Source organism: Leptosomus discolor, chromosome 10, assembly GCF_034619465.1.
Source record: "Leptosomus discolor isolate bLepDis1 chromosome 10, bLepDis1.hap2, whole genome shotgun sequence".
NCBI classification, from domain to species: Eukaryota; Metazoa; Chordata; class Aves; order Leptosomiformes; family Leptosomidae; genus Leptosomus; species Leptosomus discolor.
Window position 1 is genome coordinate 10427410 of NC_141400.1, and position 26117 is coordinate 10453526.

Consider the following 26117-nt stretch of genomic DNA (forward strand, 5'->3'; position numbering starts at 1 on the left):
CATAAATGGGCTGTTTGGTTCAGGAATATTACTAACCTGTTTAGGAGATGGCACTGAATACAGTCATAAAAACGTATGGCTTCATGCATATCCTATGCAGCATCCTCTGTCAAGTGTATCACAGTGGGTTGTTGGAGTGGTTAAGTGATTACATAGCTTGTTCATGACTTGAGCTGGGCAAGTGAACTATCTTTATACCTGCTTTCTTTCCCTCTCTTACTCTTCCTTCCTCCATCTTCAACTCCTGAATGAAACACAGCAATGATGTCCTTCTAATCTCATGCAAGACAAACACTATTTTGTTCACCCAGAGTACCTCCGAGTTGTAAGTGGTCTCAACAAATGCAGAGTGAAGAAAGATGTGATCTAGTTTTTGAACTCTCAGTATAATATTCGGTGTAGTAGGAACTACTAAATAAAAATGAGGGTGTTTCATCTCAGTGCAGTGTGGAATAGGAATTGGGAAGCCAGTGTCTCTCATGCCTCTCCAGGGCTGGAAAAAACATCAAATCTTACCTATTTGTGAGATGTGATATCCAAAAAAAGTCTGTTTTGGGGGAGAAGCAGTAACTTCCTTCTTTAGGGTGTGTGAGTGTTTTTAATGCACTAATTAATTTTTATTGAGTGGTGGAAAAACTGATGTCAGACCTGCATTGCGGTTGGACGTGCAGGAACACGAGGTTGTAGGAAATAATACAGCTAACATCATAAGGGCAGTGAAAGTTTAACCATGGAGAGTTTAAAATAGCAAAGCTGAGCCATATGGATATTAAAAGATATGACTGAATCAAAACAACAGTCTAATATTAAACTGGATTTTTCTGGGGGAGTAGCAAACTTCTTGGGTTAATTTCTGTGGTGTATCTGGTGTCCAAGTGTAGGTTTCTTGTCTAAACACCTAGATTTCTGACTTAGGTATTGTCGGTTCCTGGATATTGCAGGATGCAAACTACAAGGGGCAATATAGGTTGTGTCTCCCTGTTTTTTTGCCAGACCTCTTTATTCAGGAGTCTGTAGAGTATCCTTTTCCTTTTACGGGGGTCTCAACTTATCCAGCATGACTTCTTCCCTGGCACCTCTTTCAGTTCAGATTGCGCAGATCCATGACAGTAAGGCGGAGGGAGGCGAAGTGCTTTGGAAATTGGAGCCAAGAAGGAGCAGAGTTACATAATTGTACAAAAGAAAAAGAATTTTTTGTTTTGTTTTGCTTTTTCCTTCTCATATCCTTCTGCAAACTGAAAAAATGTTGTTGGAGAGCTGGATGGAAAAACTTCAGCATCATTCATCCCTGTGGGGGTATGAAACGTATTGAAATGTTCCACCTGTTTTATGGCTGTTGCTTTTCCTCTTTCAGGTTTGACATCTACAGGAAGGTGCCAAAAGACCTTACACAGCCAACCTACACAGGGGCTATTAGTAAGTAATGCTTCTTTTTGATGTCCTTGCATACCCCTGGTCTAAAATTAAAGATCATTTGGCTTCTCTGTCTCCAGGGAGTGTTTTTAAAGGGGTGTTAAACACTGGAAAGGGTATCCTTTGTTGCTGAGACAGCTCATTTTGCCCAGTCTGCCAAGTCATGCTAAATGCATGGATTCGAAATCTCAGCAACAAGAATTAGTGAAGATATATTATCATGAAAGGGAGCTCCTAAATCTAGTGCTGAAATACGCACTCTGCTAGCTGCTGAAGTAGCTAGTGAGCTTTTTGCTAGTGTCTTCCCATGAACAGAAGCTGTGAGTCTGCTCGAAACACTGGTGGGGAGGATGACTATAGATTTTTTTTTTTTTTTACCTATTTCAGATAGGCATCCCCTCAGTCAGTGTGAAGAACAAATGGTGACAGTTGCATTTACAGTTAATGCACTCAGGCGTTTGCCAACTGAAGAGTCTTGAGGAACCAGACTACTGCAGACAGGGAATCCAGGTTTGGGATCAGCAAGGAGCAGTGTGGGTGACAATATGCAGTGGCCAGTTGTGAATATGTTTTGGGAAACATGTATTTCTCTTACAAGATACTCAGGGGATTCATCTGATGCTGTAGACGGGGACTAACGAGCAAACATCTTGTTTTGTTGTTATTTGTCTTGCTTTTAAAGAAGAAAAATTATTTGGTCAGAAACCACTGCTGGTCATCCACTCTCACTCCTGTGTATCAATACATAGACTTTGGCTGATATAAATCTCTTGCCTTGGGCCCCTTTTCCTTCCTTCCGCCTCCTGAGGGAGGCTGTAGGCTGAGTAATGCTATTTCACACAATTATATGCAGTAAGCGGGCTGTACGCAGTGGTAAACATTGATCAGGTTGATCCTGCCAGGCCTGTAATTAGACGCTGCTAATGCAGCTTTCCTGTTCCATTGAACAGTGACTTCCTTTGATCGTGTAGCCGTGCTCCATTCATCCATTCTTGTAGATGGGTCAGTAGCCTTCTATGTCATTGCTGGCGTGAGTGATGTCATATCCCTTGGTGACAGCAGGCATCAAATAGAACTGAGTCAATACCACTGAATCAATGGAAAACCCTTTGTGAGCTAAAGGAACTCCTCACTCCTTACATCCTTGTGAGGATGGCCAAAGACAGGAACAGGTTGCCCAGGGTGGTGTAGAGCCTCCATCCTTGGAGATACTCAAAACAACTCGACCCAGCCCTGAGCAACCTGCTTTAGTTGACCCTGCTTTGAGCAGGGGAGTTGGACGGGATGATCTCCAGAGAGGTCCCTGCCAGCCTCAACTATTCTGTGCTTCTGTGAAGATAGCACATTACTCTAAATATTTACTTTCAGAGAGTCCTTGTCCTCTGTGTTCTCCTGACCGCTGAATTACTTGTATGTCGACTCCCTTTTAGGTTTGCTGAAACTGTGAACAAAGGGCTTGAATAAAACTGTTTGCTAATTTAGAGGCGTATGAGATTTGGTGTTTTGAAAGAACACTTTGAACTTGTTAGTGATCCTGCCTTCTCTTCTGTTTTGGAAACTTAAAGAGTTCCCACACTATAACTGGGTTCCCTTTGAGAACGTCTCGTTATGAATCACCTGCAAAAGAGTATGTTTTAGAAACAAAAAAAAAACCCATCAAAGGCCATCCAGTGTTAGGCTTTCTGATCTGCAGTAAACAGCTCAAGTGATAAGTCTGTTGTGGGAAGGCTTGAAGGCTGTGACTCTTACTTAAAATTATTAGCTGACTTATTTCTCTCTATTGTTACTTGCAGCTTCTCAGGCTTTGATTTTCTTCTCTAACTGGTTCTCCTTCTTTTTGTCAGAGTGTTTTTAGACAGGCTGATATAAGCTTTTGAACCACACAGGCAGCCAACAAACTGTGGTGGCTTTGCATGTGAGGATCTTGTGTGCAGCTTTCCTAATGGGCTTTCTGTCTGACCAAGCCTGTGACTTGTAATTTGAAAGCCAGTAATCTTGCATGTCGTAGGAGGCCATGAATGAGACCAGCCCATTGCCATGCCAGTTTGAAGCTTGGGAAGGTTGCATGATTTCATGATAAATGCTTTAGGGAAGTCAGCTTGTAATAACATGGGGGGCTTGAGGGTAGGGGAAGGTTCTGCCTCTCAAAAAATCTTTTAGGATCTAGTAAATATGTGAAATGACTATAGCTGTAACTGTATTTTGGCTTTCTTTAAGTCCTCCAAGTTTTATGGAGCAGGTATAAAGCAGCTTGTAGTAGCCAACTATTAATTTAGGCCCTTCCCACATGATTTCTGCTGAAACTTCAGTATCACTTCTGGTGCCGAAGGCTTTCTGGAATAGGAATGTATTTATTGCAGGATTCCTACAGTTGCTTTTGGATTGTAAAAAGGCCCTTTTTTTTGCAAAGTTTGAGGTTTATTAGGGAAGAAGGGGTAGATCAGATTACAGAAGAAAAGAGATGGAAAATACCAGCTCTACTTCTGACCACCTAGGGCTAAAGTGTCCAACTCTTCTAGGAAAGAAGCAGCTCAGGGAAGGTGAGCATTAGGGTATTTTGGTGTAGAAGAGCAGGCAATCTCAAGTGCAAGCAAGTTCAAAAGCTAACTGGAGGGTTATTGAGGCTTTCTATTATGTATGGGTTTGTAATTTCAAAAGTTGCAGTGAACGCAGCATACAGGATATTTCAGATCTGTGTAGCCACCCTTCCAGCTGCTAAAAATTCATAGGAACAAAGGATCCGAGAACAGTGCACTGAAATTCTCTGGAGCGAGGTTTGTGTAGAACAACGTACTCGCTGCTGTGGACTTCTCTGAAAAGCGTGCAGAAGTTACTCATTCCTTTTTCTCAATAAAAATCTTTTATTTCAGGCAGTATTGCAATCCCTGTGCCACTCAGCCAGTCATGCCATTGTTGTCCCTCCTCCAGTAGATGCTTGTGCCAGTCTTTGCAGGCCTTCCCACCCCGTGTAGCGTGTCTGTGGTGCCAGCACACGGCCATGGTAACAGACCTGACTAACGTGGTGACAACTTGGCCATGTTTGGTTATATAGGCAGCAGCAGCACATGCCCTGGCTGGCTGACAGTTGGCATCTGGCTGGATAGAGGCAGTCTGACTTCTTGAGAGAGGGGCCTGCAACTCAGACAGCTGCTGTAGCAATCCTGCTATTTAACAGTCAGTGTGGATGCATAGTTTGCGTGCACATGTTGTATGCACACATGGTAATGTTATCCAGAAATACTCTATGCTGTTTTGAGGCTGGAGTTTTAAATACACATCAGGAAATATCAAAGTTATGATTCACATGGTATCTGTAACAAGACTTGCACTTCATAACAGTTTACTCCATTGAATAATAAATACTATTAATTTTATGCCTTAATATAGGCATGGATCCACATTTTCAGTCTGTATGATGTGTTAAACACTTTGCGTTTCTTTCATTTCTTGGGTGGGGAGGAAGAGTCAGGAATGTACATAGATGGGGTGTGTATCAGAGGGATATGTATGAAAAGGTTAGGTTGTCAAAGCTAGTGCAGGAAAAAAAACCTTGGCAGAATTTCCCATCCTTTTGGGATTGCTGGTTAGCCAACAGCAGTGTGTTTCAGTGTGTCTAACACCGGCAGCCTTTGATAAATTGATCGTGTTATCATATTAGAGTTTTAAGAAACTTGTCGTAGATGGTCCTTTGAGCTTTGTGGGAACATCGCAGTGTTCTTGTAGTTAAGCTAAGCTTTATGCATGATTTTTTTGATTCTGTCTGATCCTAGCCTTTAATCTACTTTTCCAAATACAATACAGTTGTCAAATGTGGGTGATGGGAACTGCACGTTTGCATGGAAGCAAGTGAAGGCCTTCACCATGAAATGAGTAGCTGAAGCACTGTGCGTAAATTCTTATGCTGTGAACATCATATGTGCCTGCAGCTCTGCACTAAGGAGAGGTGCTCAAGTTCTGCCTGTGAAAAAATGTTGGCTCTAGAGACAGTTTAGTGCATAAGACTTTCACGTAAGTCTCATGCTGGGCACCCCTGTTTCCTGAAAATGCATGTGTACAAGAAGAGTTTAACGCAAGAGTGGCTATGCTAGCTAGGTCAGTGCAAATGTCCATGTAGGGTAGTGCCCTCTTGACGGGAGTGTTCCACAGCAGATGCCTGAGAAAGAGCATAGGGACAGGTTAAACACTTCGCCAGGATTTGGTCCTTTGACAGTTCTGAACTTCCTGAGCCAGAGGTGGTTCCTTTGTGTTTAGTAGCCCTCAATGGATTTCTTCTTCAGGGCATGTAGGACTTCTTTTTGATTTTTGTTTTTAAGCATCCTCAACATCCATAGTCAAGGATTTTCAGAATTTATTGAAGTGTTGTGTAAAGAAAAACCTCCTGTGTTTTTTCACCTCCCCCTTCCTTCTCATTCCTATACTGGAAGAGACAGTGAGTGGTTGTTCCCTATTTATCTCCTACAGGCCGCTCATGATTTTATATATGCCTCTTATGTTCACCCTCAGTAATCTCTTTTACAGGTTGAAAACTGACTACACAGTTTGAAGACTGGCAAAAGCACTGATGAGCTTTGAAAGTCAGTCCTGCCAGGTGTTTCAGGGCATTCTTGCAGGATTTTTTAGATCTAGGTTAGTGGAATTTTATTGTACTTTATTTGGTAAGTGTTGTCACAGGCCTTTACTGCAAGAACTGAATTGGAACATGGACTTGAGGGAGCAAATACTTTGTATACTGAAAAAGGAGAAGATAATTTGATGATGCAAATGGCAGAGAAGAAAGTTAAAGAATTGGAAGACAGAGAAAGCTCTGGGAGAGGATTTACACTTAGTAATACCAGGCTTGCATAGAAATGCTGGAGAGCAGAGAGGTCTAGCTGATGCTGTGGGAAGCCCTTACAGGATGATAACAAGCAGAGAGGAATATGGGCAGCAATTAAAGAAGAAAGGGTTGTCTACATCAAATGCTGTCCCCTGTATACTGCCAAAGATCAGAGATCTTGTGGCTCTGCTGTTTGGTGATTAACAGTAAGAAACACTGGATCAGCTAGTCTTGTGTCTACATTGCTTTTTTTGTGCTCTTACATAGGTGTACATGTTCTCGTAAGAATTCGCTGCTGTGCTTTAAGTAGACCTTTCTCCTCCCCTACGCTGCATGGTGCACCATGCCAATGGCTTAGCTGGGTTACAGCAGTGGTGGTGTCACTCCAAGCCAAGGCCTGGAAGCAACTGTGTAACTATGTGAGGTTTCTCTTTAGAGATAGATATCCCTCCTTGCTTCCCATTTTCCTACTGACCTTTGTCTTTGGTTTTCCCATTTCTCTGTTCGTCCTAGCTGATGGAATTTTTTTGGCATCCCTTGCACTTTTCAGAGGGTCAGTAAATTAATCCACCTTTGAAATTACTCTGATGAGGAAGGGGAAGCAACGCATTTCTCTTTCCTCAGAACTATAAACTGACTAATCTGAAGAAAGAGGCACAAAGCTTTACGTCACTCAAGGGTCTGTTTCAGTATTTGCCTTAAGTACCTCGTCTTTCCTTCCCTTGCCTCTCACATTCTCTACCAAGGCAGTTTGGACAGGCACAATTGTATGATAAAGTTGCTCCCCAACCAGTTGTTTCCTGAGCTTCCCAAAGGAACGGGTATTCAGGCTCTGTAGTTCATGTGGAATAAAATTGAGGAACAGGGTTTTTCTTATGTATTTCTCAGTCCTTATTAGTGGCTATGGTAAAGTGGTTGTTTCGAAAGAGAGCTTGTTCATTGCAACTCTGCTGGGATTGAAGGGTGAGCTAGATTGTACTCCTGTTGTCACAGCCCTGGAATAACATGCCATTTCCTGGATTACTCTTGTATGGTGATTCATGGTGAACTTGGGTATTTTATTTAATGCAAATACGCGTTGCAGCCCTGTCTCCTTGAGTTGGCACATCCTTGTCTACTCCAATCATTCCTGCTCAATAGGATTTACAGCTGTCCTTCCTTCCAGCCCATCCTGTGTGGGGCAGTGACTGTCACTGTTGCGTGAATGTCACTGTACAATGTTTTGAATAGTTCCTTCATGAAGAGTAACGAGTAATATGCCAGTTCCATTGGGTTCCCTCCTTTTAACTCTAGGTTGGCATTCTTAGAAAAGACATGGGACTTGTCCAGGTACTTTGCAATTCCTTCACTGGGAGTTTTTCCTCTCTGAAGAGTCAATGTATCGTCAAATGGAGAAATTGAAGAAGTATCAGGCGTTGGCTAGACTAGTCCATTACTGCCATGTCTCTGCTGTACCAGCTCTATTTAGTGGGTAGCAGGGTGTGAGATGACTTGCGGATAGCATTAGAACATGACAAAGAACCAAAATATCTCCTAATCCACAAAATACTGTGTAGCTGACTGTCCTTTTGAAGTAAGGAGATGCTGATTCTTTTTCCTTCTGGAGGTTTTAGTAGTAATAAAATTACATTTGGAACAAGGGTTCCAAAGAAGCTGTATTGTCAAGCAGCTTTATCAAGGAGGAGGGAAAGCTGGCAGACCAACATTGTGTGCTGGAGATGGAGAATGCAGGAGCCATGGGGAGATGGAAATCGTGATGGAAAAGGTGGCCCAAGCATTAAGATACCCAACAGGATATTGGGTATTGGCATGCCATTGAAATCACTGCTCTGATGGCCTCATCGGAGTCATTGTCACTGAAGATTATTAGTTCTCAAGTGTGTCTGGGTGGCATATCCATGGGGGGAATAATATGCCTGTGTGAAAACGTTTTTTGTCTTTGTAAGAGATATGAAACTAACCTTTTCCTCTCTCTACCTCTTTTCCAGTCTCTGTCTGCTGCTGTCTCTTCATACTGTTTCTCTTCCTCTCTGAGCTCACCGGATTCATAGCCACTGAAATGTAAGTAAAAATCATGTTTTCCTTTGTTTGAATGTATGTGCAAAATTCTTTTTTTTTTTTTTTTTTTACGGCTTTACTCTTTTGTCCTGGAAAAATGTGCCTGTAATTCATTAGGTCAGTTGTTTAATGGTTTTTGGATTCCTTTTGGTTGAGTCCAAATTCTCAGTCATTCATTCAGCTTTTTAATTTGCTGAAGTATCCTAGGCAAACTTGGTTCTAAAATACTCTGATAGAGAAAACTATTCCAGACCTGTTTGATCCTTTATTAGCTGCATACTGGATTTCTCTGTTGAGCACAGTGGATGTTTTTCATGTGACCACAGATCACACCAAAAGCTTCTGACCCTTTTCAGTTCTCTGGTGATCAGGTGTAAGACAGCATGAATGCTACGATGATCAATGCCAGTCTGTTGCAGCTTCCCTCTTCCTCCTTAGGCTGTTGATTTCTTGTCCTCGTCTGAGATTTGTTTCTCCTCTCCTCCTGAATAGACACTTTCGTCTATACTTGTTCGATCCAAAGTGATTCTCAAAAACTAGTGTATTTTTCATGAGTGATACCGTATGTTTAAATGTGTGGCAGCTACTGGTTGAACCCACGTGGTCTGTGCTTTGAGACTGTGGGGTCCCGTTGCAGATATGGTGGGATCTCTGCCAAGATGTTTTCTTTTCCCCTCGCTTCCCTGTGCATAAAATGGGTATCACATTCTGCCAGTCTTCACTGGATGGTGTTGGAGATGCTTTTTGGAAAAATAAATTGCGTAAAATACAAATGGTTATTAGTTTAATGTTAATAATACCTTTTTTTAGTGTCAGAGCTGAATCTCTGATACATGTGGATAGCTTTACTCATGCGTGAGTTTTATGTTCTTTCTTTTTTCCACTTGAGCCTTACTTGGAAACTTAGTTGACAGGTTTTGTGCCTCAAGACAGGTTGTCCCAAGTAACCTCTTTGGGACTTTGCTTTGAGCAAAATGGAAATTATTTCCACTTAAAAAAATTGCTCATAGAACAAGTGTTTTATTTAATCAGATTTTTAATTTTTTTTTCCTGTTCTTATGCTGCTCCTGCCTTGAAGTAAACTTTTTTTAGTAACTATTAACACAGATACTTTTGTTTTGGGTTCTAGGAAACATTCTCCATCATCGTGCTGATGTGGCAGTGAGCTCACTAGGCTGTCATGCACAGTTCCTGGATAGTTAGGAAGGGTGGAACTTCTGTCAGACTTACGTGATGGTCCAGATAGCAACAGATGTCACTACTGAGCAGAAAGGCTCTGAAATGTGTTGGGCTCATGTGCCATATTTAGATTGACCATGCTTTACATGGCTTCTGCTAACCATGTGGCTTTTTAATTGTTTTTGTGCAGCTCTGACTTGGGTCAAGAATATAATTTCAAGAATAATTTTAACCTTGAGTAATGTTTAACCGTAAGACAATAGTGTAATCTAGCTCTAACTAATTTTTTATGCCTACTGCACGTTTACTTCAGAGATGGTATCTTGCTCACTCACTGTTTCTTTGAATTCAGTTCCAAGCATTTGCTTGTAAAATACTAGGGTCACCTTATCAATCCACTTCTCTCAGGAGCCGAGTTTTCTTGTTTTGAAAAATAGAGAAAAGCTAGACAAATTGCTTCAAGTAAAACAGTACTTCTTCATGCTCTCCCCTTAGATCTCATTCTCTCATCTAGTTTTCTTTTTTTTTTTTTTTAGTTAATGCTTTACCAGAGGAATTAGTAACATTTAACTATTTTTGATCCAATTATTTGAGTGCACATGCCTTTATGTAGTTGTAGTTTCCTGCCTAGAAATTTCTTTTTTTTAACAGCAAAATTGTATGATTCTCTGAGGCCTCTTCATGCTTTTTTCTTAACAAGATGATGCTTTTTCCACAAAGGTATTAGAGGTGCTATAAGTTCCTGCATGCTCAGCTGACAAGATTCTCATTAAATGTCGGAAAGATGGTAAACTGCCTTTCCAGCAGGAACTGCGTGGGAAGGAGGTGTTTGTAAGCAATAAAGCAGTAAAATTTTAGAGAGGATGTCATGGAAGAGACGGAAACAAATGAATGCAGGAAACTGATTCGTCATTGACCGTCCAACACAATAGCTCACAGAATATGAAAACCTCCTTCTGATGAGTTATAGATTATCAAAATCTCCCTTGTTGGGAACAGATCACCCACAGCATTTGTGAATAGGCTCCCCCTGTGACAGCGGAAATACTTCAGAAAGTCACATAACAAAGTGCTTCCCAGCTCAGCAACTTCTAAAGTAGAAGTAAACTTTTCTTTTTACATTTCTTACTCGTTTCTTTCTCTTCTGGGAAACCCAGGACCTTAAAGGTGTTCAAAGATGTTGCCAACCTATTGCACTTCCCTTTCAAGTGTGTTTTACTGGCAGGGCGTTGAGAGGCAGTATAGTCTCATCATTTGGAATAAGGGTGCAGAAGTGTGGGGCTCTACATGGTCTGGAACAAACTGTGAGAACTCTGTGCCACCATTTAAACTGGATGGTAGCAAATAATGGGAGGTATTCTCTCAAAGATATTTTGAGCCTTGTTTGCCCATGAATCAAATGCTTTTGAAGATATGGAAGATTCATTATGTGCAAACTGTTTGATTCCCATCAGCTTTTATTGCAAGCTTCAAGTTTCTTTTGTATTGAGAATCTCCTACAACAGATACTTTTCCCAGCTTGAAGTTTCCTGGTGTCAGCCAGGATCTGAATGATTAGAATGTACACTTACATGGGGCGAGCTTTCCTGCTTTGCCAGTGCCAGCTGTACTATGGGACTGCACCAGTCTTTATCCTCTTGTGTCATACTTCCCTTAAAGCAGTCATATGCTTGACAAAGCCAGATTGCATGGGGATAGCTGCACATTTTTGATGGCAAGGTGAAATCAAGAGCACTTGACCTGGTGCCTTACATCAGAGGCATACCAGGTTCACTGATACGGACTCAGGCTTACCTCATAGTGCTATTATGCCAAGTAATTGTGCATGGCGTGTGTGCATTGACAGCCTGCTTCAGGGCAAGTCAGCAGCAACCTCAACAGCAGTGGCACCCACAGGATTAACTGTCTAACCCTCACAAAGGGGAGGTCTTTTTGGTATCTGCATCTGAAGTGAGGGGTTGATGTGGTTTGTTAACTCATGCTGCAACATGAGAAAAGAAGGTCTGCTCTGCACCACACTAACCACTAATACCTGCTAGCTTCTACCCACTGTTGGACTTTCTTCTACATTCATATCACAGAATCACAAAATGGTAAGAGTTGGAAGGGACCTTTGGAGATCATCTGGTCCAACCCCCTGCTAAAGCAGGTTCGCCGGAGCAGGTTGCACAGGATCACGTCCAGGCGGGTTTTGAGTATCTCCAGATATGTCTGTAGCAACTTAAATTCCTGGTATTACTATATATCTCAGTTTGGTCAGTCTTGCCCAGCTTCAAAGCTGTTTTTCCTTGACCAGCCCATTGTCTTAGCGTTTATAGTCTCAACTGCTAAAGACTTGTCTGGGTGGCAGAAGGCCAAGAAATTACACCCTCATCTTGAGGATAACAGTCAGAACACTAAAACCAAACAGATTACCTATGTGTGGAAGACAGCGTGCATCGCAGTAGCTATGTCATAACTCGTGTGGGCATTTCTAATGAGCCCTAAGATTACGTCTGAGCCACGGGAGTTTATTTCAGTTAGGAGGCCAAACGAAGACACTGTGGGCATTGCAGCGGGCATGCAGGAGGTTCAAGCGGCACAGGTAATGCACTGTAAATGCACATCCTATTTTGCTGCTGACTAGGTTCCTGTGTAGACAAGCCCTGAGTAGGGTAGAAAACTCTTAGTTTCTCATCTTCTAGATGTATTCCATGACCCTAACAGGCAGTCCTTTGAGCAGCCGTGAAGGAAGTCAGTGCTTGGTTCTTAGATGTGGCTACATCCTTTTCAGGAAAAGCACAGTGAAGGGCTGGTTAGGGAAGGGGTTGTTCTTTCTTTGCTCAGCCACAGCCCATCATTGCAGTTAAGGGGAGGGTGAGTTTAACTCTGGAAATAAAGGATCATCTTGATTTTTTTTAAATTTATTTCTTTTCTGTCCAGACTGAGGGTGACTGAAGGCTTAGTCCAAAACAAGAACCTGGATTAACCTCCTCAGTCCTGTAAGAGACAGATAAAGAAACAGAGGTCCATGCTTCACATTTGAACCTCTGCAAAATTGACAATATCAAACGTGGTTGTTGCATTGAGCATACAACTCAAATGGCTGAAGAAATGAAGCTAAACTGTTAAATGTGTCTGGTATTTCCTGGGCAGGATCTGTAGTAGGTTGAGTTGAGAGTAGATTGAGGGCTAGACATTGCTTGGCATACCTTTTAGCAGCCTTCCTCATTCATTGTGCTATTATGTTGCAAATCAAGAATGTAGAAATCACCTATCTGTTTTCTAATTAACACAGATCAGCTCTAGAAGTTAATAGCTGGCAAGATGATAATCTTGCAGTTTTATCACTATAATTAGGACATGAATTATGTTCTGTAGGATCAATAAGAGTTTTCCAAGTATTCCATTATTAAGGAGGAAAGATGTAATTAAGTAATCTAGTCTGCCTTGCATTGGCAGCCAGGGGAAGGGGTAGGAGGGTATGAATGTGATACTTGTGGTATGAATGTAGCGCTTAACAATAGTTCATCTGCCACAGCACACTGTAGAAAGCAACACACTGTTCCTGACAGTGTTTTTTCCTTCTTTTTAATGTAGTAACAGCAAAGACCAGTCTGAAGTGGTAAGTTTGCCGCTTGGAAAGCTGTGCCCCCTGGAAGACATCTAGTTACTTAGGCAGGATATCTGTAATAAAAATACTGCCTTTGCATAAAAGCATAAATCATGAGCAATGTCCAAATCATTTGTTCATTTAAGGTGACCTGATCGTTCGCTGGGGACACCTGCTTGCTTTAATCTTTATGAAAAATGCCATGGCCAGTCTATGAGTATCACACAGCCCAGCTTCTATACCAGGGCTGTATCACATGCAGCCCGACTTTACTGTTCATGCAGGCCATCAGGTACCCTGAATATGGGAGGAAGCAAAATGCCAGGAGCTTGTTCACACTGGATTCATTTGCATGCCCAAGACCAATCCTTCAGTGAAGCAGAATTGTTGTCATACCTGCCTTCAGAGGGTTTTTTTGTCCCTTAGCTCTCCAAGGTATGTGGAATGTGTCTTGTGGCTCCTGGGCAATGGAAATTTCTCATAACAACCTGCAGGGTCAAGCTGCACCTGCTGTAAGCAGCAGAGTGTGATCCTGGTGCAACAATAGTTCCTACTGCTGGAAACCATAACCTCGGAGCAAAAGCCGTCTGCACTGGGAGCACAATGCTGCAACTCATATCTTCTGCCGCTATGCTGGAGATGCAATTCCAACTCCACCAGCTCATCCAGTTGAGGCGGATGAAATGCTGGAGCAAACTAGACCAGCATAGGGAATGCAGCCTAGTAGTCAAAGGGGAATGGGAGTTGTAATCCTGCTCCTGCCATGGACTGACCTTGAGACAGACAGTTTTCTGTAGAAGGACGTAATACTTAGCTGCTTACCTCTCAGGGGTGCTAAGAAGCTTAATTAATGTTTGCGTAGTAACTTGGAGATTACCTAATAAAGGTGTTATATATTTGTGAAGTGTTGTTATGCCGTTAGTCCTAATGTACGTGTGTGGGTTAGCAGGAAGCGGAAGGTCGTGTCATGATGTCATTCGCAATTTCTGACTCAAATCTACATTGACGTCTTTCGAACCCTTCTCCTTCTTCCTGCCTCCTGTAATTCCTTCCTTTGTAGGACAGTGTGTTTTCTGTGCTTCACAGCTGAGCCAAGACCTAATCTGGGACAAAGACCTCCTCAGTGAAGAACTGATTGAGATTCAGGGCATAGAAGGAAGATACAAGTGGCAGAGCAATAGATATACGCACAGTTTATTACACGGTAGAGAATTTGCTGACCTGCTTATTGTTTCTTTGCACAAATTGAGAAGATGGGTTGTTTGTCCTATATTGGGTCTTCTCTGGCGCAGCTGAAAAGACAATAGCGCAGGAATCTCAGCTCCGGATGGTTGTGTTTCTGGAAGGTGGTTGATGAAACCTGAAACAGCAAGTGAAGCCAAGTGAGCTTGCTGGAGAAAGTCTTTTGAGAAGCTTTGGTTTCCCTCAAGAAAGAATAATTATTTTCCCTCTTAGGCTTAGGGTCCTGGAGATCAGAGAGTGCCTTCTGGGAGTTGGAGGACAAGGTAAAATGCAGCTTGCTGGAGTAAGTGGTTGTATTTTCTGTGTGGCTGATGACTGGGGAGGAGGGTGCCTGGTTGTTTGCTGTGAAAGAGGGAGAAAAAAGGCTAAAACTTGAAGCATAGACTAAGACAAGGAGGACGCAGGACAAGGAAGATGTGTTTAGAGAGCACCCAGGCAGCGTATGAAGCTCTGAAAGGTCCATGGAGCGTGTCTCCTCTTGTATTCAAAGGGCTGCAGACTCTTCAGTTGAAGTGTACTGTTAGTGGCCAGGGCTGCTGGGTGGAAATAAGTTACTGGGGAAATTTTGTTTCTGGGGAAATAAAGCTGTTGTGCCAGATCTAAGTCCTAAAGCATGGGGAACTGGTCTGGCCTTCTTTGGTTAAATTCTTAAATGCTGAGCCTTCTTGCTGTTGTTTCCCCGTTTCATTCTCTCTCGCGTGCCATTTGCATGATCTGCAATCTTAGCCAAAGAGTCCCTCCAACTTTTTCTGTGTAATGCTGCAAGTTTGTAAGCGAATGGGATAAGTAACTGAGAAGCCTAGCAGCACCACTCGGGAATGTGAAGTATTTTGAAGTGGCTCTTTCTAGAAGTGAAGTACATTCTTTCTGTGTGGATCACAGCTCCTGCTGCATGGAGAAACTTTCCTCCCTTTCCTTGACTCAGAGGTGGGAGGCCGGCAGGGGGAGAGGTCCACCTCTCACCTGTCCTATTGCCCTCATACTTTCATAGCTCTGCACCTTACCCCTGCTTTATTTTGTCACTTTTATTCAAATAGCCCTTAACAGCAACCAGTACAATACCAGCTCCTAAGGGTCTTCAAAGGAGATACGTGCCATCTTTGGATCACAATACAGCCCTATACTCTGCCTCTCTAAACAGCCATAGAAGCAGCTGCATTTACAGTGCCCTTCTGCCTGACCTTGGGTTTTATTTCCCATGTGACTGTCCCAGATTCACTGTTGAACAGATTCACTGTTACTCCTGGGATACTCTGTGTTCCAGGATGGACAGCTATAAATCAGAGCCAGCTTCATTTCTTCCACTGGAGACATTATCCCTTCAGGGAGAGCAGCCAGAGGTGGTAAATAGTGCTTTTCCCAACATCCCAGGATTGTCTGATTAAATAGTAGGAAGGCTGTGTGCAATTTGACTCCTTGGCCCTGGGGAGGAGGATAGCAAGGGAGGCAGGAGTGCCAGTTCTCTGCCAGCTCCATCCAGGTGGTGGTTCACAGATCGATCCTGGAAAGAGTAGCCTTGACCCTGGAAGTTTGCTTTGCCTGTGAGGTTTCCAGAATGTATTTTGGGAGTGAAATTTCCAGTTTGTTGAAAATTATGACATTTCTTCTGAGGTTTGCCCCAGCAAACGTAGCCTGTGGTGTGTTGTCATTGTGCCCTGCGAGTGAGAGGGAACCTCAGTAACGCAGAGCAGGTCAGCACAAAGGGTGCACTTTGGAGCCCCTGATAAGAAACCTTGCTGGGTTTGTTAGCGTGGGCCCTCTGCAAGAGCTGGTGCTGCCAGGAGGAGGCAGTGGCCAGAGCTGGGAGGGAGAACCAGGGTTCAGCAGGTAGGGTGCTCCATGGAAGGCAGCACTGCAGGTCCAAGGGAGGGGAAGGAAGGACAGACTGTCATGAGCTGTCAGATATCTAAGGCATGATAGATAGGGTTTTGAAATTGGGAACATGAGTAGGAGAGGGGCAAGGGGCTACTAGGTAAAGAGGAGGAGGAGGAAGTGGCCATGAGCCTTGCCCAAGGGACAGGTTGGGAACCGTTGGTCCAGTGACCGGAGTACAGGACAGGAAACCAGTTTCCTTTATCTGCGACTAATGGGCTGTGTGACGTGGCCAAACTGGCCTACTTCTCTTTGCCTCAGTGATCCAGTCTGCAACTGAGTGACCTCACCACTTGCCTTCCTATGTAAGAGCTTCCATAGATTCCCTGTGTACAGTTTATCCTTTGACTTCTACGAGCAACCACTTCTCACTCGCTTATCACTGAAAGGCTCATGTGCCTTTGCTTACAGACTACACCTGACCACACGTTTTCTGACAGGTTCAGAACTGGGAATCCGCAAATACAAACATTGACCTTCCTAGAGCTTTCCTCCAAAGAGCTGGGATGTTCAGCAACGCTGCTGAAGCTGATGCACTTCTCTGCCAGCCCCAGCACAAATGTTCCTTTTTGCCAGTAACATCAAGTTGCCTGCGGCACTGGCTGGGCATGGCCCACATCTCAGATGGCAGAGAGCTGGGAAGAAGCCAGATGGTGTTATGAAACAGGTTGGCTGGCAACTGGGATCTTGATGGGAGGACTCGGGAAGCACGGAAAGGTGCATTGCTTTGGGGGATTATTGCCTGTCCTGGCTGGAGCTGCTCCTCACAACCATATTTGGACATATGACTTAATCCCCATCACTACCTGATCTACCAGTAATAGACACGTAGAAGATTTAAAGCATTCCATAGGAGAGAAGAGGGCTCAGCCAAGAAGCTTCTAACTAGGTCACTGATGAGCAATCTTTCCCCTCCCTCTGTGTCATTTTTATTAATCACTTGAAAAATACCTTGAGTAACGATTGCAAGCAACTTGTCAAGCCAATTAAAATCAGAGAAAGGTAGGGCTGTGAAGCTGAAGACAAATGCTGTGCTGGTTTTAAATTAGTGTCTGTAAACCCCACTGACCTGTGAGTAATTACCTGCAAAAAAAAATTGGCAGCTGTACACTTCTCAGTGTGAAGGCTTGTTTCTTCTGAATCCACAGGGCAAACAGTTCATTATGGTCCAGAGATGGATCACCAGAGCAAAATCGCTTTGAATCCGTCTTGTAGCTGCCCTTAGTCAGGTTTGTCTATTAGCATATAGACTTTTCGGCAAGGGCTTGTCAAAGGGTTTCACGCACCTTGAGCATCAAATAAAAATAATACAGAGCGCTTACTAGGGAAGGTAGTTTATTTTTATGTGGCTTGCACATAAGTTCCCATAGCTTTATAATCTGTCCGTCTGGAAGATAAATTGTCAAATCTTCTTATTTGATGAGGCTGAACAGTGTTGGACTTTGAGGGAGAAAGAGCTGCTAGGTAATCTCGCCACCTTGTCGTTTCAGTGTGGTGGGTTTCCCTGGAGTGGCTTCTTTAGGAACGTTCAACTAATTCGGCTGTGCTTGTATTGGTGTTTATATTTTACGTGTCAGATGGATTGTATATGCCAACAATAAATATTTATACTCTTGTATTTCTTTTACTCTGTATCTGTATTTTGTCTTTGTGAAATACGTGCCAGCACTGTGGGTGCTATGAAACAACATTACTCTTTGGGAGACGGTTGTGTAGTGTGTTAGATCCTGCTGTCCAGGATGTTTCTTCCCATCTGTTCCTGGCTCAAACCCTCTTCTCTTCAATTCTAGTTGTTGCTTTTGGTTACCATTCACAGATTGAAATGAGATATCGAGGAGGGAGGTACAAGTATGCCATACTGCCTTCTCTTGCCACTGCTCTGTCAACTGGGTGGCAATAAAAAATGGCAATTAGTTTACACAAATATACTTTCCTGTAGGATAGTTGAGAGTGGCCTTTCTCTAAAACTACTTGTGAAACAAATCAAAAAGCACATGCTTCCCTCTTTCCTAAAAGGAGTAACAGCCTAGGTATGCAGAGGGCTAGCACATGAGCATGCCACTCTTCAACATTAGGTTCTTGTTTTGTATTACCTCCGGAAACTCAGGTTAGGGAAGGGGGCAGGAAGCACAAATCAGAGCAGGAGTTTTGTTTTCTGCTGGTGCAAGGGACTTGTTTAAAGCCTCCTGCACTCACCAAGCAAGAAGTAAATTTAAATCATTATTTGCCCCCATGCAGCTGTGGAGGGCTTTTCCTGTCTTGTAACTCTGTTGCAGCTGTCACACAGTCAAACCCCGTGCTTCCAAGTCTCCTTTTTTCACTTCCCATGCAAGTTGTTGGGGTTTTCCTGTGGAAAGTAGCTATGTGCCTGAACCCATCTGTGTTTTCTGTCCTACAGAGTCAATGAGCTCTACGTAGATGACCCAGACAAAGACAGTGGAGGTAAAATAGAAGTGAATCTGAACATCAGTTTGCCAAACCTGCATTGTGAACGTGAGTAGCCCTTTTCACTTACCAGCTTTTCTCTGTATTTTAAGTAATACTTGAAATGGGCCCAAACTGGTACAGTGGCCCTTCTTTTGTAATAGAGCGGATGGAGATCAAATAGCTGCAGCCTTTGCCAATACCCCATCACTTTCTGTTCCAGGCCAGGACACCTGTTTTCTTGGACCCTGTGCTCACTCTGCAGCCTGTGTTAGTGGCTGACCTCCCTCGCTGGCTTCTTTCTAAATCTTGTTTTCTTTTTCCATAGTGACCTTTTTGTCTCTGGGAACAAGAAACCTCCTAAGTTTCAGTTGTAACTCTGAACGCACCAGCTGATTGTTGGCTTTTCACAAATCACCTGCCTTGTCCACCTGAAGTTTTTCTATTTGTATAATTGAGATTTCAGTCAGCCGGCAGGGTATTTGTGTCAGGCAGTCTGAAAAGTTTGGTTATAAAGTTCTTTCTGAAGAGCTGGTATAACAATTAATTTTTCACGAATTATGTTACTAGCATAGTTTAGTCAAATTTCAGGAAAAAAGGTGTGTATTTTTTTTCCCAGTAAAAGCAATGCATACTTTTTCTGTGCAACATTCCTGTTATTTCTTTTGTTTTGATTTTTGTCTCCTCTCCTCCCACCCATGCAGTAGTTGGACTAGACATCCAAGATGAAATGGGAAGGCATGAAGTGGGTCATATTGACAACTCGATGAAGATACCTCTCAATAATGGGGATGGCTGCAGGTTTGAGGGCCATTTCAGCATCAACAAGGTGAGTATGGCAGTGGGTGAGTGTGTGCTGGCTGGAGAAATGCTAGCAAGATCCATTTGTAAAATGCTCGTGAAAATCTGTGCATCAGTGTCTCTCCTGTAGAGTGTACGTTCATGGCCCTAATCAGTGGTGAGGTCAAGTCTCTCAGTGCTGCAGAACAGTGTGGGCAGAGGTGGCTGTGTAGTTAGACCCACAGAGAATGTGTTAGATCAGGCTTTTTCTTCGCTCTTCAAAACAGGTAATCTAGATAGCATTGCTTAACAGCAGAGAGCAGCTCTGTGTCGTGGCCAGTGCTGTCTCTTCCAGTGCAGCAGCCTAATGTTTAGGGGATGTATGAACTCCCTACAAATGCTGAATGGCTTCTGTGTTTACTCGTCATGACTTTTGCACCTCCAAAACGTGACACACTGTGCAGAGGACTTTGGCAACATCTCTATCCAAGTGCTCTTTTGTTCCGAGAGCCGCAGAATGACAGGAATGTTCCCTACTAGAGGGTGCCAGCAGAACAGAAGCAGCTCCGTGCTGAGATGTTTTGAATGCATGCCTGCGGCCTCTGCGCATGCTTTGTCGGGATGCTCCGCTTCTGGCTCAAAGAATGAAAATCCAGGCCTGGAGGAGGCTCCTCTCTGGGATGGGTGTGTTCAGAATTGAATAATCTTGCTATGTAATGTTGGAGATGACTAGCTGGGGTGGGGGAGGCAGTGGTGGGGCCCACTGATGTCCTAAGAAGGGCACACCCTTTATTCACGCCTCCTCGTGTACCACAGGCTACAAAATCCTACTTCCTTCTTTTCCTCCCAGGTCATGTTAAATCGCATCTAAAAATAACAGGCAGAACCTCTTACTGATTCTGTGGCATGGAAAGGATTAGGGACTTAAAAAGAGGACGTTTCTTTCCTCGCCTCTAAGCCACCAAGATTACTGGCAGCTGGTAGTCCACAAAACTGGGAAAGGGCTTCTTGAAAGGTAGTTCTTGTTCTGTTAATTCCCAAAGCGCAGAGCTGAAATACTTGCGATCTTGTCTGCTGGATGTGGTGTGTTCTCACCAAAGCGACTCAAAAGGTGTTTGCTGTATGTGGCAGTAAGGAGCTCCCTGCACTGCTTAATCTGTGAAAGGCCCCTAATTGCGTTGTTGCATATAGTGGTTGGGACTGCTGTCAGGGATAGGGGACCTGACCCAGGGCTTCTAGCTCTGAAAACCTAAACCTCTCATGTGTGAGCTGGAAGTCTTCAGTCCCTTGGCAGAAATTGTATAAGCTTCTATATGAACTGGTATCTGGAGTGGAACATGGCCAGGCTTTGAAACTTGTCCAAGGGTTGCACTTGGGTGTTATTCTCAAACCTGAAGAGTGAGGACAAGGTAACAGTGAGATGAGTGTGTGCACTACTTACTGCAGAGTCTGCCACCCTGTTTACCGAGCTTGTGTATGACACAGCTTGTGTCCACACCTGAAAGTGTTCCCAGGAGTGCCCTGCTGTTCCTCAAGTCATTTAAATTAGCTTTCTTGAAAGCACATGGAACTGGCATGTGGCCTCCTGTGGCCCTGCTGGTGAGGTGGCTCTGCAGAGTGCAGAATGGGCGCCAGTTGTATAACCATCCTCCCACTCTCATCTTAGGCCATTTCAGATTGCTCCTCAGTGTTGCTTGATTTCCCAACCTTTTCTCAACAGAAAAAAATTCTTGCACCCTCTGTAACAGTGATTGAGCCGAATCTGCTGAAAGACTTCATAGAGCGGGGCTAGTGACCTGAAAAGTGTGTGCATGCTACAGTGATCCTGTCAGAATGACACCAGTGCTCATTTTCTGTCTTGGAACTGAGTGCTTAGGTGGAATCTGTGTTTTTCAGAACTTTTTCTTTCCCTCTGTTTAAAAAATTAAAACCAGAAAATCCTGTACTTGGCTATTGCCAGGGCTAGAAGCTGAAGATCTAGCTTAGTTTGTATGGGCAGCCCCATTGGTTTTGGTGGGGTTCTTCTGATGTCATATAAAACTCATTCTTATGCACAGTCTTCTCAAATGTAAGGTTGCTCATGGGCAATACTACAATAAGAATGTATCCATAGTTTTCTTGGGTTGTTCTGCAGCAGTGAGTCCATTTACAAATGCAAGATGTGGGAGTAAAATGTTATGCAACTGTTTGTTGCCTGTCAGAGACACGAATCTTATTTTAATAGATATGAAAGACATAGCCTTAAGTGTTAGGAATCCCTAAAGTTGGGAGTGGTCCACTCATCACTTCCTAGTCAGCAGCAGTAGCTATATGAGGGTGCCAGACTCTTGGGCTGTGGGATGTAACCAGTCTCCACTCTGTATGCAGTGTGGTGGTGTTGGTCAAGTGCAGGAAAGTATTTCAAAGCCTTTCTCTGACATGCCAGAGGCTGTCCACTGCTGAGTAGATACAGCCTGCCAAGCTGGATGGATCCAGGCATTTCTGCTTCCTATCACAGAGCCTTACAATGCCTTGAGGGATAAAATGTGAAATCCTGTCTTCCTTGTCTTGACTAATTTTAGGTCCCTGGTAACTTTCACGTGTCGACGCACAGTGCCACTGCACAGCCTCAGAATCCTGACATGACTCATGTCATCCACAAGCTCTCGTTTGGGGACAAGTTACAGGTGAGGTCGTGTTCCTGAAAATTCCCTGGCTCTAGGGGAATGAATGCAATGAGAATGACTTTAATGTTAGACACTTTGGTTTTGTGGAAGGGCCATGTAGGGTGGGGAGCACGTAAGAAAGGACTGCCTGGGTAAGCAAGCCCATCCCTTGCATTCATGCAATGTACACTCAGTCTGGAAGAGTTCACAAACTGTTTATGTGCCACTGCTTCGGGAAGAAGCAGTGTTCAGTCATAGAGTAACTTTGCTGTTTTCATCTGAAACTGAAAGTGCTTTTGGAAAACTGGGGGGGCTCTCTTCCTGTAGGGAGTAGAAATGAGGATTTTGCAAAACCCTACGCAGGACTTTTCGGTATTAATACAGCAAACAAATCTTGACTGCCTTTGCAGAGCAGTGAGTATACTAAGGAAAGATGTGTGCTCGCTACTGTCTTTACCATGGCACCAGTCAAGTTCTTTTTAATTCACTTCGCCGTACTTCTATAGCAAACACCTATTAGTCAAATTTGTTCTATGAAACACAAGTTAGACTTAGAACTGCCAGTTCCCTGCTGGGAAGAAGCTGAATGTGTGTGTTTGCCCTGTGGATAGAGTTTCACCAGGTGTTGCAAGTTATGTAATAATTCCTGATTTCTCAATAAGGACAGATTACAGCACTTCTCTAGCCTACTTGCAAGGAGCTAGCATCATAGGTGGGAGTTATATATGTGCACACCCAGTTTGCGACTCACCCTAAACATTGCTTACCCATAGTCTCTCTGTAATCTTCTTTCCTCAGCACAGACGTCTCATTAGTCTGCTGCTTGTACACCCACTTCCAAAACCCTTTTTCATGCTAACAAGTCTAAGCGTTGCTTTGTAGTCCTCTGACTCTGCTCCCGGCTTCTTTTAGGAAATATCTTGTGTGGGAACGCTGAAATATTAGCATATAAATAAGCTTGGCTTAATGTCTGTAAAGCACACTGAGATTATGAAAAGTATTAGTTAAGTGCTAATAGGGAGTTCTGCAGTTTGCGTGGGAAATCAGTACTCCTAAGGTAGCGTTCCCATTGTTTTATCATGGAGTCTTTGAGTAATGGAGCTGAAGTGCGAATCAGCATGAATAAGATGAGAAGCCTGGACAGTTGGGGGCAAAGGAGCGTCCTCTGTTCTGGTGGTGAGAAACCTGTCTAGCAAACATGTAGTTGGCTCCAGTTCTGATTAGTATTTTCAGAGTTCAAAATAACTACTCATCATCTCCTTACCCAAGAATGGAGCATGTAGGTGCTGCTGATCCTGTAGGCAGACATAAGTTCAACAGCACAAATGAAAGAAGGATACGTTCGCTAAAGAGGTGCTACCAAGACTCAGCAAGCGGTGTAGAGAGCTGTACGGCGAGCTTTAAATCTATCTAGATACACCTTTGAATATTTTGGGTTGTCTCCACCTGCTTTGATGTAATATGTGCTCATATGTCTTTAAGAAGGTGAGGAGCTTCTCATTCACTTGTGTCATATGCTGGTAGTTAGTTCTTTGTAGGTTGTTACCAACTCTGCCAGAATGATCCACTAAGGTACATGCTGTATTCTCCAGAAGAAACAGTCTGTTTGAAATAGAGATTTAAATCTCATCTGGCGTTGAATGAGCTTCAGTTCTTCAACAGTAGTTCATGCACAATAGTGGCAGATTTTTCCCCTCATGTAAACGAGACCAAAGTTCAAACCAATGAGGTTCTTGCATGACAATTAACCAGTAAAGAGAGAGATGTGGAAAGTAGGAGATTATACATTTTTAATCATAGAATTCTCTTGAGTGCTAGATCCTGGTGTTGAATAATCCTAGTTTTAACCTTTGTGAGAGGTCTTGTCTTCCCTTGATAGTTGCAAGGTTGGAAGGAAGTTATTTTAGCCTGCTGTTGGACTCTGCCCAAGTTACGTGTCCAGCTGTATGTCTTTGCATCTGTTTGTAGAGGTTAAAGCCCAGGATGTTCAAGGCCCTGGCAAGCCTCTTTTCGAGGTCCGTCTTGCAGGAGAATAAAGAGTTGGCACTGTTAAACCCCTGACTAGCCTCCTGTGCCACTACTCCAAGCACTAGATTTGGCCTTGGTAGTGTGGCACGGTCCTGAGAATGTCTGGCTAGACAGGCTTGCCTAAGTTCTCTGTTGCAAAGCAGTTTTGTTGCCGTGGCCAAAAGCTTACTCCTTGTTGAAGTCCCTCCAGGTACTTAACAAGGTACAAACAAGTATGTTCCCCCAAGGAACACACCTGTGCACTTTGTAGAGCAGAGATTAATTAGCAATCTACGGACAGCAAGTATTGTAATGAGAGTCGAGAATATTCCACAAGGAAAATCATGGTAAAACATCAGACTGGGAATTACAAATGCCATCTATGTTGCAAAGACAAGAGAGGCAGATGCACCAAAGGACCTGATGGCACAGAAACAGACAGTTGTGGAGATGTCTGGGCCTTGTCTGTGTGGTATCCCTGTAATTCGCAGCTTTGCAAACTCACTGTGTAGCATGATGCAGAGCAGACAACTTTTACATATAAACACAAGTGTGGATGCTGGGGAGCCAAGAACAAGAATGTAAGTTCAGATATACAGGTACCTCACAGGTTAGATACAGTCATTTGCTGAGCCAGCCACTCAAATATTTACTGTTAGAGTGTTTGTAGTGGACCTTAAAGTCTCTGGCCCAGATATGCGGTAAGAGACTTACTTCTCAGCTGTATCGAGAGTGGAACGTAATACTGTAGCCCAGTTCAGGGGCTTCTCTTTCATCATATGGCTTTTATGATGAGTAAAGAATATGTACAGTCTGCATGTGTAGTTCAGAAATGGTTGCTGTTGTGTGAAATACTTGAAATGCCAGCAGACTGAAAGGCACTGTAGAAGGTTCAGCTGTTGCTTTTGCTCTGTGCTTGTTACCAGCACCTTGACAGTTGAATTTGCTGATGATTTTGTCTCTCTAGAATTTCCTCTAAGGAGAGAAATGGGTTTAGTTACTGCTTCCTCCAAACCATCATTCACTCTGTAGCATTCAGAATAGGGAAAAAGCCATTAGGATGAGACAAATACGTGCACATGCTGTCAGTTGTTGAGAGGGTCTGGGAAAGCGATTGCATTGCCGTGTTAGTGAGGTGAAACTCTGTCACACCTATGACCAAATAATTCTTCTAAACTCTTCTTCCCTGTTGTCTGGCTTAAGGTCGGGAGTTTCTAGGTTGTGGAGTTATTTGTCCTTTCTGTATAGGTTACTGTACATTGTGTGAATGATGCAACTTCTAATCTACAGCTGTTGCTGTGGGATTTTCCTTGTCCAGAGTGTTCACAAATTGATTATTCTGTTGGTGGACATCAGACTCCAGATCATAGTATGTGGAAGGCCTGGGAGGGAAATCCTGTTATTCTGGGCAGATATTTGCGTGCCTGGGACCAGCTGCAGGAAAAGCTGAATGGATGGCAGCGTTGGCATGTGTCCTTCCCATCTCCAAGGGCATAGTGTGCGTGGTGTGAAAACTGGGCTAACGAGTTAAAGCTGCACAAGCCCAACTGCTCTGACATGAGCTATCTTTACAGGAGAACTCTTGAGTTTTAGCCTGAATGTGACTCCCATTTATTTCCCTTTCAGACTGATCATTTCACGGTTAACTATGCAAAGGTCTTAGGAAATACCTCACAAAGAAATTTCACAACTGGCCTCTTCCAACTGCAATTCCTTTAGCTTTGGAGTGGTTTTGGAGTTTCATCTTGTAAGACATTGTGAAATCAACTTTTTTCCTTGGAACCAACCTCTGTGGTGATGGTCACTGAAAGATATTTCAAGTCATCTTTTACTGGGTTAAGGCTTTGTTTTTGGAAAGGTTGAATCAGGCTCATCTCTGGGTTACAGGCTAGGATAGGGAAACAAAGATCAAGAGTATCAAGTTGGAGCACAGTTTCTTCATACACCTTTTTGCTTTCCAGGTCCATAATGTTCATGGAGCATTCAATGCCTTGGAGGGAGCAGACAAACTCAGCTCAAATCGTATGTATTCTTGATGATTACAGGTCTTAGCCACTCTGCAGGAGGGAAAACAGGGCCATTCATGCAA

General features: G+C 43.4%; 1 protein-coding gene across 1 annotated transcript in view; it reads left to right on the plus strand.

The window, feature by feature from the left end:
- Nucleotides 1-26117, plus strand: part of ERGIC1 (endoplasmic reticulum-golgi intermediate compartment 1) — a 56782-nt gene that overhangs the window by 20536 nt on the left and 10129 nt on the right. The window contains exons 2-7 of the mRNA XM_009949006.2: nt 1355-1416; nt 8218-8290; nt 18571-18665; nt 19301-19425; nt 21938-22042; nt 25990-26050. Coding sequence (XP_009947308.2) covers nt 1355-1416; nt 8218-8290; nt 18571-18665; nt 19301-19425; nt 21938-22042; nt 25990-26050 — 521 coding nt within the window. The remainder of the gene's footprint in view (nt 1-1354; nt 1417-8217; nt 8291-18570; nt 18666-19300; nt 19426-21937; nt 22043-25989; nt 26051-26117) is intronic.